Raw genomic sequence first — 13577 nt, 5'->3', positions numbered from 1 at the left:
TGGGTACAATGCCCAACTTATGCAAAATGCTTTCTTCAGTGTACAAAAGATAGAATCGTAGAGCTGGAAGGGACCCCAAGGCTCATCTAGTCCAGCCCTCTGCTGTGAAGGAATCACAGCTGGAGAAGCCCTGGCAGGGTCTTGCTTTCCTGGGAAGCTGGTTAGGCTCAGTGATCACGAGGGAGCTGGGTCTGTTTAGCATGGAGAACAGAAGACTGAGAGGGGACATGATAGCCATCTTCAAATATCTGAAGGGCTGAAACATGGAAGGTGGAGGAAGCTTGTTTTCTCCTGCTCATGAGGGTCAGACCCGAACCAATGGATTCACATTACAAGAAAGGAGATTCCGACTGAACATCAGGAAGAACTTTCTGAGAGTAGCAGAAACAGAATGGACTGCCTTGGATGGTGGTGGACATTCCTTCTGCCAAAGAATTCTGGGCATCAATTTGGGAGATTTTTCTTTCGTCCCACCTATTTCGCCAGGAAAACCCACAGTTTACTGCTGAATTGGGTCAAACGTGAATCCACAGAAAACCCAACTCATATTTGTTCTGAATCAGCAGGAAACCACAGGAGGAAAAAAGTAAAACGTCTCAGAAATCACAGGACCGGCAGAAGGGTGGTCAACCCAGAGTTACAATTCCCTGCAACCCTTAACAAACCCAGAATTCGGGGGGGGGGGATTGTGCTTCAGATGTGCCTTAAGGACAGAGGGCTTGTCCACACTTCCAACTGCCCATTGCCTAGAAAGCAGGAGTTTGAGGAGCTTTGCCCTTGCCCTGCTGTATTCCCCCAAGGGAAATCTACTCTTTAGCTCTAAATCGGAACAAATGACAATCTGCAGGAAACTCAATTGCTGTTTACTCCAATTGAGCACTAAAGAGTGTTTTTTCCTGGGGGAAAGCAGTGCAACAAGGGGTATTGTGGATGAACCCAGAGTGCGCCTGCCGTCTATGTCCCACTGCATCTGCTCTCCTACGCAACAGCTGTGCTGGCTGGTGTCAGTTGCCACACACAACATTTGAAGGGCACAAGCTTGGGGGAAGCTGGCCTACCTTCCCCACTCCTTCTTTCCAAGCTTCCAAAAGCCATGGAATGCAGCAGTGAGAACTTTCATTGAGACGTTTTAGTTGTGCTGTGTTGCAGCTCACCAGCAGAGCACAAGTTCAAATCCTGGCAAGGAAAAGTATCCCATCTGAAACCCTGGAGAGACGCTGCCAGTCAGTGCAGACAATGCTGGGCTGGAAGGACCAATGGCCTGACTTGGTATAAAGCACACAATAACATAAGTGGAGCACGGCTGGAGCAGGCCCACGGCCCACCCAGTCCAACCTCCTGTTCTCACAGCGACCAACCAGATGCCCCGGGGGGAAGCCCGTGAGCAAGATTCAAGCACAATCACTTAGAACAGGCATCCCCAAACTGCGGCCCTCCAGATGTTTTGGCCTACATCTCCCATGACCCCTAGCTAACAGGACCAGTGGTCAGGGATGATGGGAATTGCAGTCCAAAACATCTGGAGGGCCAAAGTTTGGGGATGCCTGACTTAGAATAACAGAATCGTAGAAATGTTGGAAGGGATCCTGAGGGTCATCTAGTCCAACCCCATGAAATGCAGGAATCTCAGCTAATGGATCCATGCCCATCTCTGTGGTTTTCAGCAACTGGTATCCACAAACATTGCTGCCTCCAGCTATGGAGGAAGAGTAGGGTCACCATAGCTACAAACTATTGATGGCACCCTCCATGAATCTGTTTAATCCTCTTTGAAAGCCATCTAGGTTTGTGGCCACCCCTCCCTCCTGTGGGAGGGAGTTCCATAGATTAACTCTGCACTGTGGGGAAAAAGGACTTTTTAAAAACCTGTCCTGAATCTTCCAGCATCCAGCTTCATGTCATGTCCACGAGTACTCTTAACCGTGAAATAATAAAGATCTATTTCTCGCCCTTGATTATGAAGCAGATTGTCTACGGCTTTGCAAAAGGGGAAGGGGGGCTTTTAAAGGAGTCCCTCCATGTTGGCAACTCCTGTCAAGGACACATCCTGCATGTGACTGTGCAATGAGGCAGTGGGAACAGCTTGTCACGCTGCTGAGTGATTCAGCTGCAGAGGTCCAGTCCCTGCACAAAGCTCCTCTCGCAGGGGCTCCAGGCGCTTTCTGACTCTTGCAGCTGCCCCCCCCCCCCAGTCACACTCTCAGCCCTGTAGCTCTCCATCCTTCCATAGCGGCTCCCAGAGTCAAGCGCAGCCCAAGGTGTGGCAAATCTGGCAGCGAGCAAGGCCCAAAGCGATGGAGGGAGAGGGGTGCTTGAGTGAGAGGGAGAGACGAGGAAAGAAGACGGGGCTGCAGTTGAGGAGTCTTTGGGCCGGAGAAGCTATTTCGGGGGCCAGTCAAAGGAAGGATAGGAGGAAACAGAGTGAACAGAGGAATAGAATTGTAGAGTCTGGGGCCTGGACTGACTCCAGCTGCAAAAGATGAGGCTGCGGAACAGACTCTTGGCCCAGGGAATTGTTTGGAGGGTTTTGTTGTGGGGGTGGTTGCTGGGGGTGTGAAGTGCCGGATTTAAGTATAAGCTAAACAAGTTACAGCTTAGGGCCCCACCTTGGCTCCCCCCCCCAAAAAAAATAAAGGAAAAAAAACTGGATGTACGGTACATTTCCAAAATAGAAGATAAAAAACAAATAAAATAAAACCTCCACACATTACTACATACATCAGGGTACAGGCCAGGCGTCCTTTGGGGAAACAACTGAGGCATGTGGGAGCCGAGAAGCTGCATCTCTGACCTTCTTGTTGGCAATCCTCCACCCCAATTATGTGTGCATCTCATCCTGTAAGTCAGGATAAGTCATGGAGTGGAGAGCTGTCACGTATTACCTAGTTGAAATTCTTGCATTGCAGGGGGGTGGACTAGATGACCCTCGGGGTCCCTTCCAACTCTATGATTCTACAATTCTATGAACATGGAATCTAGGTAGTGTGATGTCGTGGTGAGTGTATCAGATTAAGACCTGGGAGAGACCAGGATTCAAATCCCTTCTGCTCGGCCCAGTTTACCTGAAGGAGCATCTCTACCCCCATCGTTCAGCCTGGACACCGAGGTCCAGCTCCAAGGGCCTTCTGGCAGTTCCCTCCCTGTGAGAAGTGAGGTTACAGGGAACCAGGCAGAGGGCCTTCTCGGTGGTGGCGCCCACCCTCTGGAATGCCCTCCCACCAGAAGTCAAGGAAATAAACAACTATCTGACTTTTAGAAGACATCTGAAGGCGGCCCTGTTTAGGGAAGTTTTTAATGACTGATGTTTTATTGCTTTTATTATTATTATCATTAATTCTGTTGAGAGCTGCCCAGAGTGGCTGGGGAAACCCAGCCAGATGGACGGGGTATAAATAATAATAATAAATAAATAATAATAATAAATAAATAATAATAATAATAATAATAATAATAATAATAAAGCTCACGAGGAGTGACCTTGGGTCAGTTGCTGCCTCTCAGCCAAACTTACTCTCACAGGGTTGCTGTAGGGATTAAATGAGGAGGGGGAGAACCACCTAGCCCCCGCCCTGGAGCTCCTTGGAGAGAAAGGTAGGATATGTATGGAATAAATAAAAACAAATAAAATAAATGTACTAGTCCTGAAGGTGCCACAAGACTCTTGGTTCTTTAGGGGAAAGAACTTCAGGTGGAACTGAGGGAAGAGGGCAGCAAATGCCTGTGAAGGACCGATGGGGTTGTTTTCTAATTGCAGGCAAGCGTTGCTAGCTTTCCAGCTGCATGTGCATGGACGGGATGACCTCTGCGTTCAGAACTGGGAATAGCATAATGAGCACAGCGGCCAGTTCTGTGAAGGGCAGGGAGGAAGGGGGACAGGCAGCAGATTCATGGAGGAATTCGGAAGGCAGTTAGCAGATTGATTCTCTCGGTCTGCAAAACTTGAGTCCTACAGAGCCTGCAGTAGCTCCGAGGCGTGAGCGTATCCAGGAGAAGGTTAAGTGGCAGCTGGAACAGAGCCTCTCATTACCCATGCGGAGAAAAGGCGCCACTCAAGCGAGAGGTCAGCTTTTGGATAGGGGTGATTTTTTTTTTCTTTTAAAGCAATCTGGCAGGAAACAGCATCACTAAGATCCAGCAACTGGGAGATGGAGAGAACAAAGTTCAAGTGAAGAAGCGAAGATGGAGCGCTCCTTGTGAGCAGGAGCAGCCGCGAGAATCGCCGACCCTGGGGAGGAGGGGACGTTACATCGCCGCGGCCGGGATGGGCCTCGGAAGACGTGGGAAAGATCGACCCCGTGGGATGGGGCCAGGCGCAAGAAGCACAGTGGAGCACAAGAGCTCAGGCCGAGTGGATGACCTGGTTCTGACTGCAAACCAAAGAGCCACATCACTGTGTCAGGCCATGGAAAGCAACATAGAAAACTGCCTTGTACGGATCCTGCTGCATTGTGATTCCTGCATTGCAGGGGGTCAGACTAGACGGCCCTTGGGGATCCCTTCCAACTCTGTGGTGCCATGATTTCCATCCTACCTTTCCCCTAAAGAGCTCGTTGTGCTTGTACCAGAATGCTCTCTGTTCTAGCCTCAGAATAACCCTGCGAGGTAGGCCATTCTGAGAGAATGTGACTGATCCCGGGCTGCCGAGTGGGGATAGCAACCCTGGTCGGCCAGGTCCTCATATACCGTATCTGCTGCACTAGGTAGAGGTCATCCCAGGAAGGCTTGTCTGGAGTTCCAATAACTTAGGCAGGGAGGGGCAGATTGCCTTAGCAGGAAAGCCGTTGTGTTGACTTTGTCCCCCTCTCTCCCTGCTATTGGTGGCAGTTTTCTGAATGGATCTTTCTAAGGAGCACATGGTTTCAGGAGGGATTCTGCAACCACAAGATTGCAGCTACCTGTCTCCTCGGAGGCCGGGGGGGGGGGGGGAATCCGCAGGAGGCACAGAGGCCAGAGGCCAGCAGGCTCCAATGGCCAAGGAGTAAGAGGCTTAGTCAAGGACCTTTGCGTGGTTATGCTGCATTTTAAATTCCACCGCTCTCCATTTCATTCTTGCAAACTGCTTTGGGGGCGCATCTGGGCTGCGTGGCCCAGAGGAAATGAAAGGCTTTGCAAATAAACCAATGAAAACAAACAGGGTTCATGCACACACCCACACTCCCATTTTGGCAAGCACAGACCTCGGAGGCCTGCATGTGCAGCCACTCTGTGCATGAGCGCATGAGTGCGCACGAGCGCGCACACACACTTAGTGGCTCTGAAAGTTCCTCCATGTGTTCGAAAAGGACAGGAAACCTTGTTTTGAAATGAGGAGTTGCCCACATATCCCTCCTATTGAGAGGGAAAGGGAGGTTGCGTCAATAAATATTATCACTTCTGTGCTGAGTGCAGAAGCACAGTGCTGGTCAGGGCTTGGCCGTGGCATTCCTTGAGCGCCCCCCAAACACTGGCCAAAGGAGGGATCTGCTGGGAGAATGGACCTTTCAACCACTGGGAGGGGGTCCGTGGGATAGTCTCCCAGGCCTCTGCATGCCACTGGCAGAAACAGCCATGACCTTGGCAATGCCAGTGGACGGCAAGCCCTGGAAATGGCGCTCTGAATCCAACTCCGTCCCCACTCCTCGCAGGTGTTTCTCCTGGCCCCGATACCTGCCCTTGCCTTCACCTTCCTGAGAGCTGGGATGAGGGGGCCAGCACAGGTCTGGATGTGGCCTGGCCCCCCTCCCCTGCCACCTGGCCCCTCCAAGCCCCGCAGGCTCTTCCTCTGCTCCTAATCCCACTTCTCTGCAGGCATTTCAGGAACCTTTCTGAGGGTTCGCTTCAGGCTATTCCTTTGCCAATTCCCTTGGCTTGCAGGAGCTGGCCATCTGGACCCACTGCCCGCCTGCCCGCTCCCAGTCCCTCTCATCCTCCCTTCCCCCCCCAGTGCTATTTGACCTACTTGGACTGATAGCCACCTCTCACCAAGGCAGCCTTTCCTCCTTTCATTGATCTCCTGCCTCCTCCGCCTCCTCCCTCTCAATGGAACAAAATTAAATAAGTCGGTTTTGGTAGCCAAGCCTTTTGACAATTCTCATTAATGTAATCTCCCTTTCATTTGTTAATGGGCCCTGCTCTCTGCCTCTGATCCTGCGCCTGATAGGTGCTCAAGAAACTGCCATTCCTCTCTCGTGGGAAACCAAAGTGACTCCCTGGAAAGGGAGGAGAGACAAGCTTGGGGTTTTCGCCTCCGCCTGAGTACAAAACTCCAGAGGCCTTGAGGTTGCAAAGCTCCTTTCTGAATGAATTTCCTTGCCTGTCATCTGGGCTGCACTCCTTCAGGCTGTGGTGGTGGTGGTGGTGGGCTCCCTTGATGGGACACCCCTCCGTTTGAAACAAAAACACCACGCCTGCAGAAAGCTAGCCTGTCAAGGAGAAGACGAGGCTGGAAACCTTCACCATGGTCTGAAGATGCTGTTCTCAATGTAGAGGGAATTTTGTTACCTCCCAGTCACCCACCTCCCCCGATCATTTCCTTCAGTCTCTGCCAAGCAGGGGCTCGAAAGAGCAAAAACCGTTCTAAATATAGCTGCACCACTGAGGCAGGTCATAACATGCATTCTCAGGGGAGGAAGTAGCAGCATTTGGGATGGAAGGGGTATGGGGAGCAAGGCAGAAGACACCCCAAAGATGCACAGCCAATCGCCTACCTCAAACCGACCACCAGATAAAGAGATGCCACCTTGCCACCTCCTCTTCCTCCTCCCAGTGTCACCCTCCGCACACTAGACAGGCTAGGCCAGAGTTTCCCGTCCGCATGCAGCCCCCCCTCCCCAAGGAATGCAAAAGGCCCCCTTCTGTTGGCAGCTGGGTGGCAAAGGAGAGGCGGGCAGGTTGTGTGGCACCTGTGCCACACAAAGGGCCCGTGGTGGAGAGCCTAGCGCCCAAGCTGGCTCATCTCCTTCCCAGAATGACCAGGGAGGTAGATGACCAGGGAAACAGCCCAGGCTGGCACTCAAGTCAGCAGCCAGGACTTTGTGACGGAGCTGGACTTGCTGTTGGAGATTCCCAAGGAGGTCACTGGTTCAAAATCCACTGCAGGGCAGCGAGTCTCCTGATCAAGGGGCTCCCCCCCCCCAGGAAACCCAGAGGTCATGGGACAAAAAGCTCCAGCGGTGAGGCTCCACCCCTCATCTACTTCATTGGGTAGGTGCCAACTCAAGGTCACTTCAGGGAAGCCAGGGAGAGGTTTCCAAGCGGGGCATGATTAACAAGGGAGCCAGGCTGGCCCTTTCTCAAGTCCTCTGGTCCTCCTGGCATCTCCTCCTCTTCTCTCTTGGCCAGGGGTTGGCCTGGCACCAAGGACCACAGCTGTCGTGCCCAGCCTCCCGCCATTGACGGTCAAAGGGCCCCTCAGCTGCACAAGAAGGGCGTGGGAAGCCAAAGACTCTCACTCACCAACGTCGGACTCTTTGTGGGTTTTGATGATTTCAGCCAGTTCAAAATTCCCCGCAATTATGGCCACCTGAAATGAGGGGAGAGGGCAAGGCACAGGAGTCAGGTGGGGATGCGTATTCCAGATGCGTCGAGGTTTTTTAAAGCAAAATTAACGATCACAGAGATTTATATTGCTCAATCGTACAACGACCCTGTAAGGTAGCCACTTACAGCAGCATCCTTTTACCTTCTTATCCCTTAATGAACTCTGCATGCTGCTGCACCCTCCCCAGAGGGTTTTATTCTGTAGAGAATTAATTCGGTAATTTCTTTCCCCCATCAGAATTGCCGAGCTAGAAGGCAAAAGTCTTCCAAAGCCTTTGCAATGATGTCCTTTCCGAACAGTGATGAAGACGTGGCTACAATCCCCAAGCACAGGGGTCAGCAAACTTTTTCAGCAGGGGGCCGGTCCACTGTCCCTCAGACTTTGTGGGGGGCCGGACTATATATATATTTTTTGGGGGGAGGGAGGACTCAACGAATTCCTATGCCCCACAAATAACCCAGAGACACATTTTAAATAAAAGGACACATTCTACTCATGTAAAAACACGCTGATTCCCGGACCATCCGCCGGGCAGGACTGAGAAGGCACTTGGGCCGCATCCTGCCCCCGGGCCTTAGTTTGCCTACACATGGCCAAGTGCAATGCATCTGCTCAAAGGCCCGGATAAAGATGGGTCTAAGAATACCGAGAGCACTGAAGGGCAAGAGGCAGAACTGATTCACCCAGACAGTGAGTCTGCTGCCCTGGAACCTAGAACAGGCCACCAAGGGATATGGGGCATGGCATTGGTCCCACAAGCCCAACTCAGGCATTTTATGGGATGTGGGTAGAAAGAGCAACAAGTGCAAATGAGTTCCACGGGTGCAGCTATGTCCGCCTGAACTCAAATCTTGCTATAGCACAAGCCAGAGGTGGCGAACACGGTGGCCCCCCCCCCCAGATCAATGGTCCTTCTAGATAGGGGTCATGGGAGCCGCATTCGAACCACATCCAGGCTTTCCCTGGGACGGGGCGTGTGGTTCAGATGTGTTGACGTATCAGTTTGGTCTATGAATTTGCAATGCATATTTCATTGGTTTCTTGGATTTATTCATTTATTTAGGCCTGGTAAATTTTTTCTTAATGTTGGTGGCAATTCCTGCCCTCCTGGAAATAAATGAAATAAATAAACACCATCTGGAGCGTTGGGAAGCCTGGTGGCAGGTTTATCGCAGCATGAGGAGGGTAAGGCTATTCTAGGCTGCCTCAACAGAAGTCTAGTGTGTCCAGATCAAGGGAAGTTATAGTCCCACTCTCTTCTGCCTTGGTCAGACCACACCTGAATACTGTGTCCAGTTCTGGGCACCACAATTAAAGAAGGATGTTGACAAGCTGGAAGGTGTGCAGAGCATAGCTGCCAAGTCTCCCGCATTCCCCGGAAAATCCCCGTTTTTCCAGCTGTTCCTAGCTGAAAAAACGGATTTTTTTGTTTCCCCCCGGTTTATTCTGGCGTGACGGCCATTTTGGAACTGGGCGGAGCATGCTCAGAAGCGACTTTTGATGCTGCTCTGCCCAGTTCCAAAATGGCTGCAGTGCGACTTCTGGCGCGGTGGCCATTTTGGAACTGGGCAAAGCAGCATCAAAAGTCACTTCTGAGCATGCTCCGCCCAGTTCCAAAATGGCGGCAGCGCTACTTCCGGTCTGCTACTTCCGGCCCGGGCCCTTATTTCTCCGACAGGAACTTGGCAGGTATGGTGCAGAGGAGGGCGACCAAGATGATCAAGGGTCTGGCAACCAAGACTGATGAGAAACAGTTGAAGGAGCTGGGTAGGTTTAGCCCGGAACAGAAGAGACTGAGAGGAGATAGGAGAGCCACTTTCAAATACCTCAAAGGCTGTCAATTAGAAAAGGGAGCAAGCTTGTTTTTTGCTGCTCCAGAGGGAGCCAAACCAGCAGATTCAAACTGTAAGAAAGGAGATTCTGATTGACCCTTGGGAAGAACTTTTGGCAGTGGAGCAGACGAACTCAAAAGGTGATGGACTCTCCCTCCTTGGAGGTATTTAAGCAGAGGTTGGACGGCATCCTCCAGGGATTCTTTAGCAGTGATTTCTGCATTGCAGGCGGTTGGGCTAGATTACACTTGCAGTCCCTTCCAACTCTACAATTATACAATTCTGTGATCAGGGGTGGCACCCTGGAACATTTTGAAAGAGTGGTCTGCATGTGTACTGGTCTGTCATTCTCTGACGGCTGCCACATCCTCTCGGCAGGACCCAATAAAGACCCCGGAGGGAGCTGAGAAACAGGACGAAAGTTCAGCTGCTTCTTTTCTCTGGAGTCCACAATGGGGGGAGGGGGGTGGACCAGAGAGGGAGGGGGTGTTAATAATTGCTTCTGACAAAATGGAACTGAAACAGATCCAAGATGCGGCAGTCTGATCTCAAGTATGAAATGGATGCAGAAGACCGTGAAATGCTGCCACCGTAATGGAAACTCACAAAATGGCACACATTAGCAGAGATGGAGAAGCCTGATGAATCCCTGGTAGCGGGGGAGGGGGAGGCGGTCGGATTCTGATCACCACCAAGGCTCAAAGAGTCTCAGGAAGTTGAAGCAGAATGAGACGGAAAGGCCAGCGCCTGCAGAAGTGCCCACTTCACAGATCATAAGAGCTGTAGGGTTGGTAGGGACCCTGAGGGTCATCTAGTCCAACCCCCTACAGTGCAGGAATCTCCACTAAGGCATCCATGACAGCTGTCACCCAACCTTTGCTAGAATCCCACCAATGAAGGACAGTCCACCTTCCAAGGGACTCCGTTCCACTGCCAAAGAGTTCTTGCCACCTGACGTTTGGTCAGAATGTCCTTTCTTGCCATTTGAATCCACCGGTTGGGGTCGGAACCCAAGTTTGTTCCACCTTCCATATTATAGCCCTTAAGATATTTGAACATGGCTCTCAGGCCTCCTCTTTTCTGTGGGATGGAACACTGGGGCAGACAAGTCACAACAGTTCCTAGAGTGTCCACTAACAGGAACTCACCTGGAGGGACACCTGACTAAGTTCAGCTTCCTCCAGATATGCAGATGAGATGGATTAGCTGGGAGAAAAGCCCCTAGCCAGCAGCCATTCTCTCTTAGCCATTTCTCCTACGTTTAGGATGGTTCTCCCTCTTGGCCTGCTACCAAGAGAGAGACCAGAGGACTCCAAATGAATACTTCTGTAACCTTTTCTAAGCAAGCCTGCCTTTCTGAGATTATGCTGTTAACTCAGGATGAAACTGTAAGTAAACTCTATCTTATTTTATAAACACTGTGTTGTGTATTTCTTTTAAGAGGGACAAAGGGGACTTTGCCAGGAAGTATAATATTGTACAGGTTTTAGCAAACCTGAACGCACACGCTTTGCTGCGCACAAAAAGGGGAATGTCACTCTGCTGATAATTGAAGCTTGCTAACACAAACTTGGATAGGATCTATCTAATAATATATCCTAATCCACATCCCTAACATTCCCACGTTTTCCAGGCTAAACAAACCCACCTCCCTCAACCGTTCCTCATCAGGCTTAGATTCCAAACCCCATCCAGGATTGTCCCACTGGTCCATCCAGGCCGGTCTTGCTCTAAGCAGCCATGACTCACCAAGATTTCCCCTGAGCTTACAGCCTGACATCTTATTCACCTGGAGATGGATCTCCCGGTCTTCCCTTGTTTGCACAGAATATGGGGCACTGAAATGCCAGAAGCTGTTGACTCACAAGTGATTGGGCATAAAAAGCCTAAGAATCAGGCCAGTGTCCCTTCCAGTCCAGCATCCTGTTCTCACAGCAGCCAGCCAGAATGCGTTTTGGGAAAACTTGCGAGGAGAACACCAGTACCAGAGTCCTCTCTTCCTCAGTGGTTTCCGCCAAATGGCATCCAGAAGCAAAATTGCTGCCTCCAACAAGGTTAGTTAGGCTGACGCAGACTTGAAAATGGTTCAGGAGCTCTCAGCTGACCCAACATTTGTAAGGTGAAAAGGTAAAGGACCCCTGGACGGTTAAGTCCAGTCCAAGGCGACTATGGGGTTGCGGAGCTCCTCTTGCATTCAGGCCAAGGGAGCTGGCATTTGTCCACAGACAGTTTTCTGGGTAATTTGGCCAGCAGGATTAAACCGCTACTGGCGCACGTAGGCTCAGTCCCAAGAGGGGATGCGGGTGGCGCTGTGGTCTAAACACTGAGCCTCTTGGGCTTGCTGATCGGAAGGTCGGCGGTTCGAATCCCCACAATGGGGTGAGCTCCCGTTGCTTGGTCCCAGCTCCTGCCAACCTAGCAGTTTGAAAACACGTCAGTGCAAGTAGATAAATAGGTACCGCTGCGGCGGGGAGGTAAACGGTGTTTCCGTGTGCTCTGGCACTTGTCACGGTCCTCTGTGCACCAGTAGTGGTTTAGTCCTGCTGGCCACATGACCCAGAAAGCTGTCTGTAGACAAACGCCAGCTCCCTTGGCCTGAAACCGAGAGGAGCGCTGCAACCCCAGAGTCGCCTTTGACTGGACTTAACTGTCCAGGGGTCCTTTACCTTTTTTACCCAACATTTGTGCTCAGCTTCTGAAACACACTCTATGGCATGAGCTCCTTTGGGAGGCACAGCTTTCAGCTATGGCAAGGTCTGGTTGTGGGAGAGCTGCTATGGGACACCCCCTATTCACACATGCCAAGGCTGACCTCTGGAAGCAGAGTCTGGGGCTCCTCAGCAGTGCCATCGCACAAACAGTGCTCCTGAGCTGCAGCTTACGTAAAGTCTCCCCCCTTACCTTCCAAGTCCCAGACTGCAGAATCCGGGACCGGCAGCCGTGTGACACCGGAAGTTGCGTCGACGTAACTTCCGGTGTCGCTTTGCCCTTCTATGGGCACCAAAAATGGCCGCCGGCGGCTTCGAAAGTCACTTGTACGCATGTAAGGAAGTGCGTTGACGCAACTTTCGGTGTCGCTCCGCCCATCTATGGGCACTAAAAATCGCCACCGCCGACACCGGAAGTCGCGTCTATGCACTCCCGGACACGCGTAGATGCGACTTTTGAAGCCGGCAGCAGCCATTTTTGATGCCCATAGAAGGGCAAATTGGAAATAAAAAAATGGCTGCCGGCAGGAGAAAATAACGGAGAAAAACGGGAGACGAAGTGATACGGGGGACCACCGGGAAAAGGTAAGTAAAAACGGGGGTTTCCCGGGGGAAACGGGGTACTTGGCAGCTATGCTCCCCCCCCAGCCTACTCTCCAGGCATCGAAGGAAGATTCAGGGCCTGTGCCCTTCCTTAAGTCATAAAGATCCTTCCTTGGCGAAGTGAATCCTGCTCCTCCTGCTGCTGCTTCTTGTTGCCCTTCCCGCGGGAGACTTGCTGACAAAGGCCTGCGATAAAAATAGCCCTGGATTTATCACTCACGCAGTCGGCATGCCAAAACAGAATGGGGGGGGGCACCTCCAAAGCACAGGTCTTGCAGCTCCTCCGATGTCACCTGCCCCTCCATGCCCAAGCCAAGAGGGCGACTGGCCTCATCGGGCATCCTGGGGTGGCCTCCCTCCTGGGCTAAAGGAGCCCAGGCATTGTCAGAAACTGCCTCCTAAACTGCATTTCATGACTCACAATGGGAAGAAGACAGGAATGAGGAACCGGAGGCTGGAGAAACAGCTTCCCGACCCCCCAAGCTGACTGAGCGCTCCGCTTTTCCTAGGCCTCTCTGGCTGGCTGAAAGCCCAATCGAAACAGGGAGGCTGCTGCCCACCCCAGACCTTTAGGCAAGGTGAGTCCTGGCCCTCTTGCTCTAGCAGGTTTGGGGTCAAGGTGTGTGTGTGGGGGAGGCACTTCGCATAGCACAGTTAACCCATGGAACTCCCTGCCACAGGAGGCAGTGATGGCCAGCAACTTGGATGGCTTCAAAAGAAGATCAGGAACATTCACGGAGGAATAGAGGGCTATGGGTGGCTACTAGCCGGGGTGGCTGCGTTCTGCCCTGTTCAGGGAAGTTTTTAATGTGTGACATTTTAATATATTTCTAATCTTTGTTGGAAGCCGCCCAGAGTGGCTGGGGAAACCCAGCCAGATGGACGGGGTACAAATAATATATTATTATTATTATT

General features: G+C 51.7%; 1 protein-coding gene across 7 annotated transcripts in view; it reads right to left on the bottom strand.

Annotated features, from left to right (window-relative positions):
• The window catches only part of SHANK3 (SH3 and multiple ankyrin repeat domains 3), a 425727-nt gene that overhangs the window by 243097 nt on the left and 169053 nt on the right, over nt 1-13577 (bottom strand). For all 7 annotated transcript variants that reach the window (XM_060279323.1, XM_060279324.1, XM_060279320.1 and 4 more), the window contains one exon: nt 7435-7501. In XM_060279323.1, the coding sequence (XP_060135306.1) occupies nt 7435-7501 (67 nt within the window). The remainder of the gene's footprint in view (nt 1-7434; nt 7502-13577) is intronic.

The sequence above is a fragment of the Zootoca vivipara genome, chromosome 10 (assembly GCF_963506605.1).
Source record: "Zootoca vivipara chromosome 10, rZooViv1.1, whole genome shotgun sequence".
Classification (NCBI taxonomy): domain Eukaryota; kingdom Metazoa; phylum Chordata; class Lepidosauria; order Squamata; family Lacertidae; genus Zootoca; species Zootoca vivipara.
The sequence above is the reverse complement of the archived record's forward strand: the minus strand, read 5'-3'. Positions and strand labels throughout refer to the sequence as shown.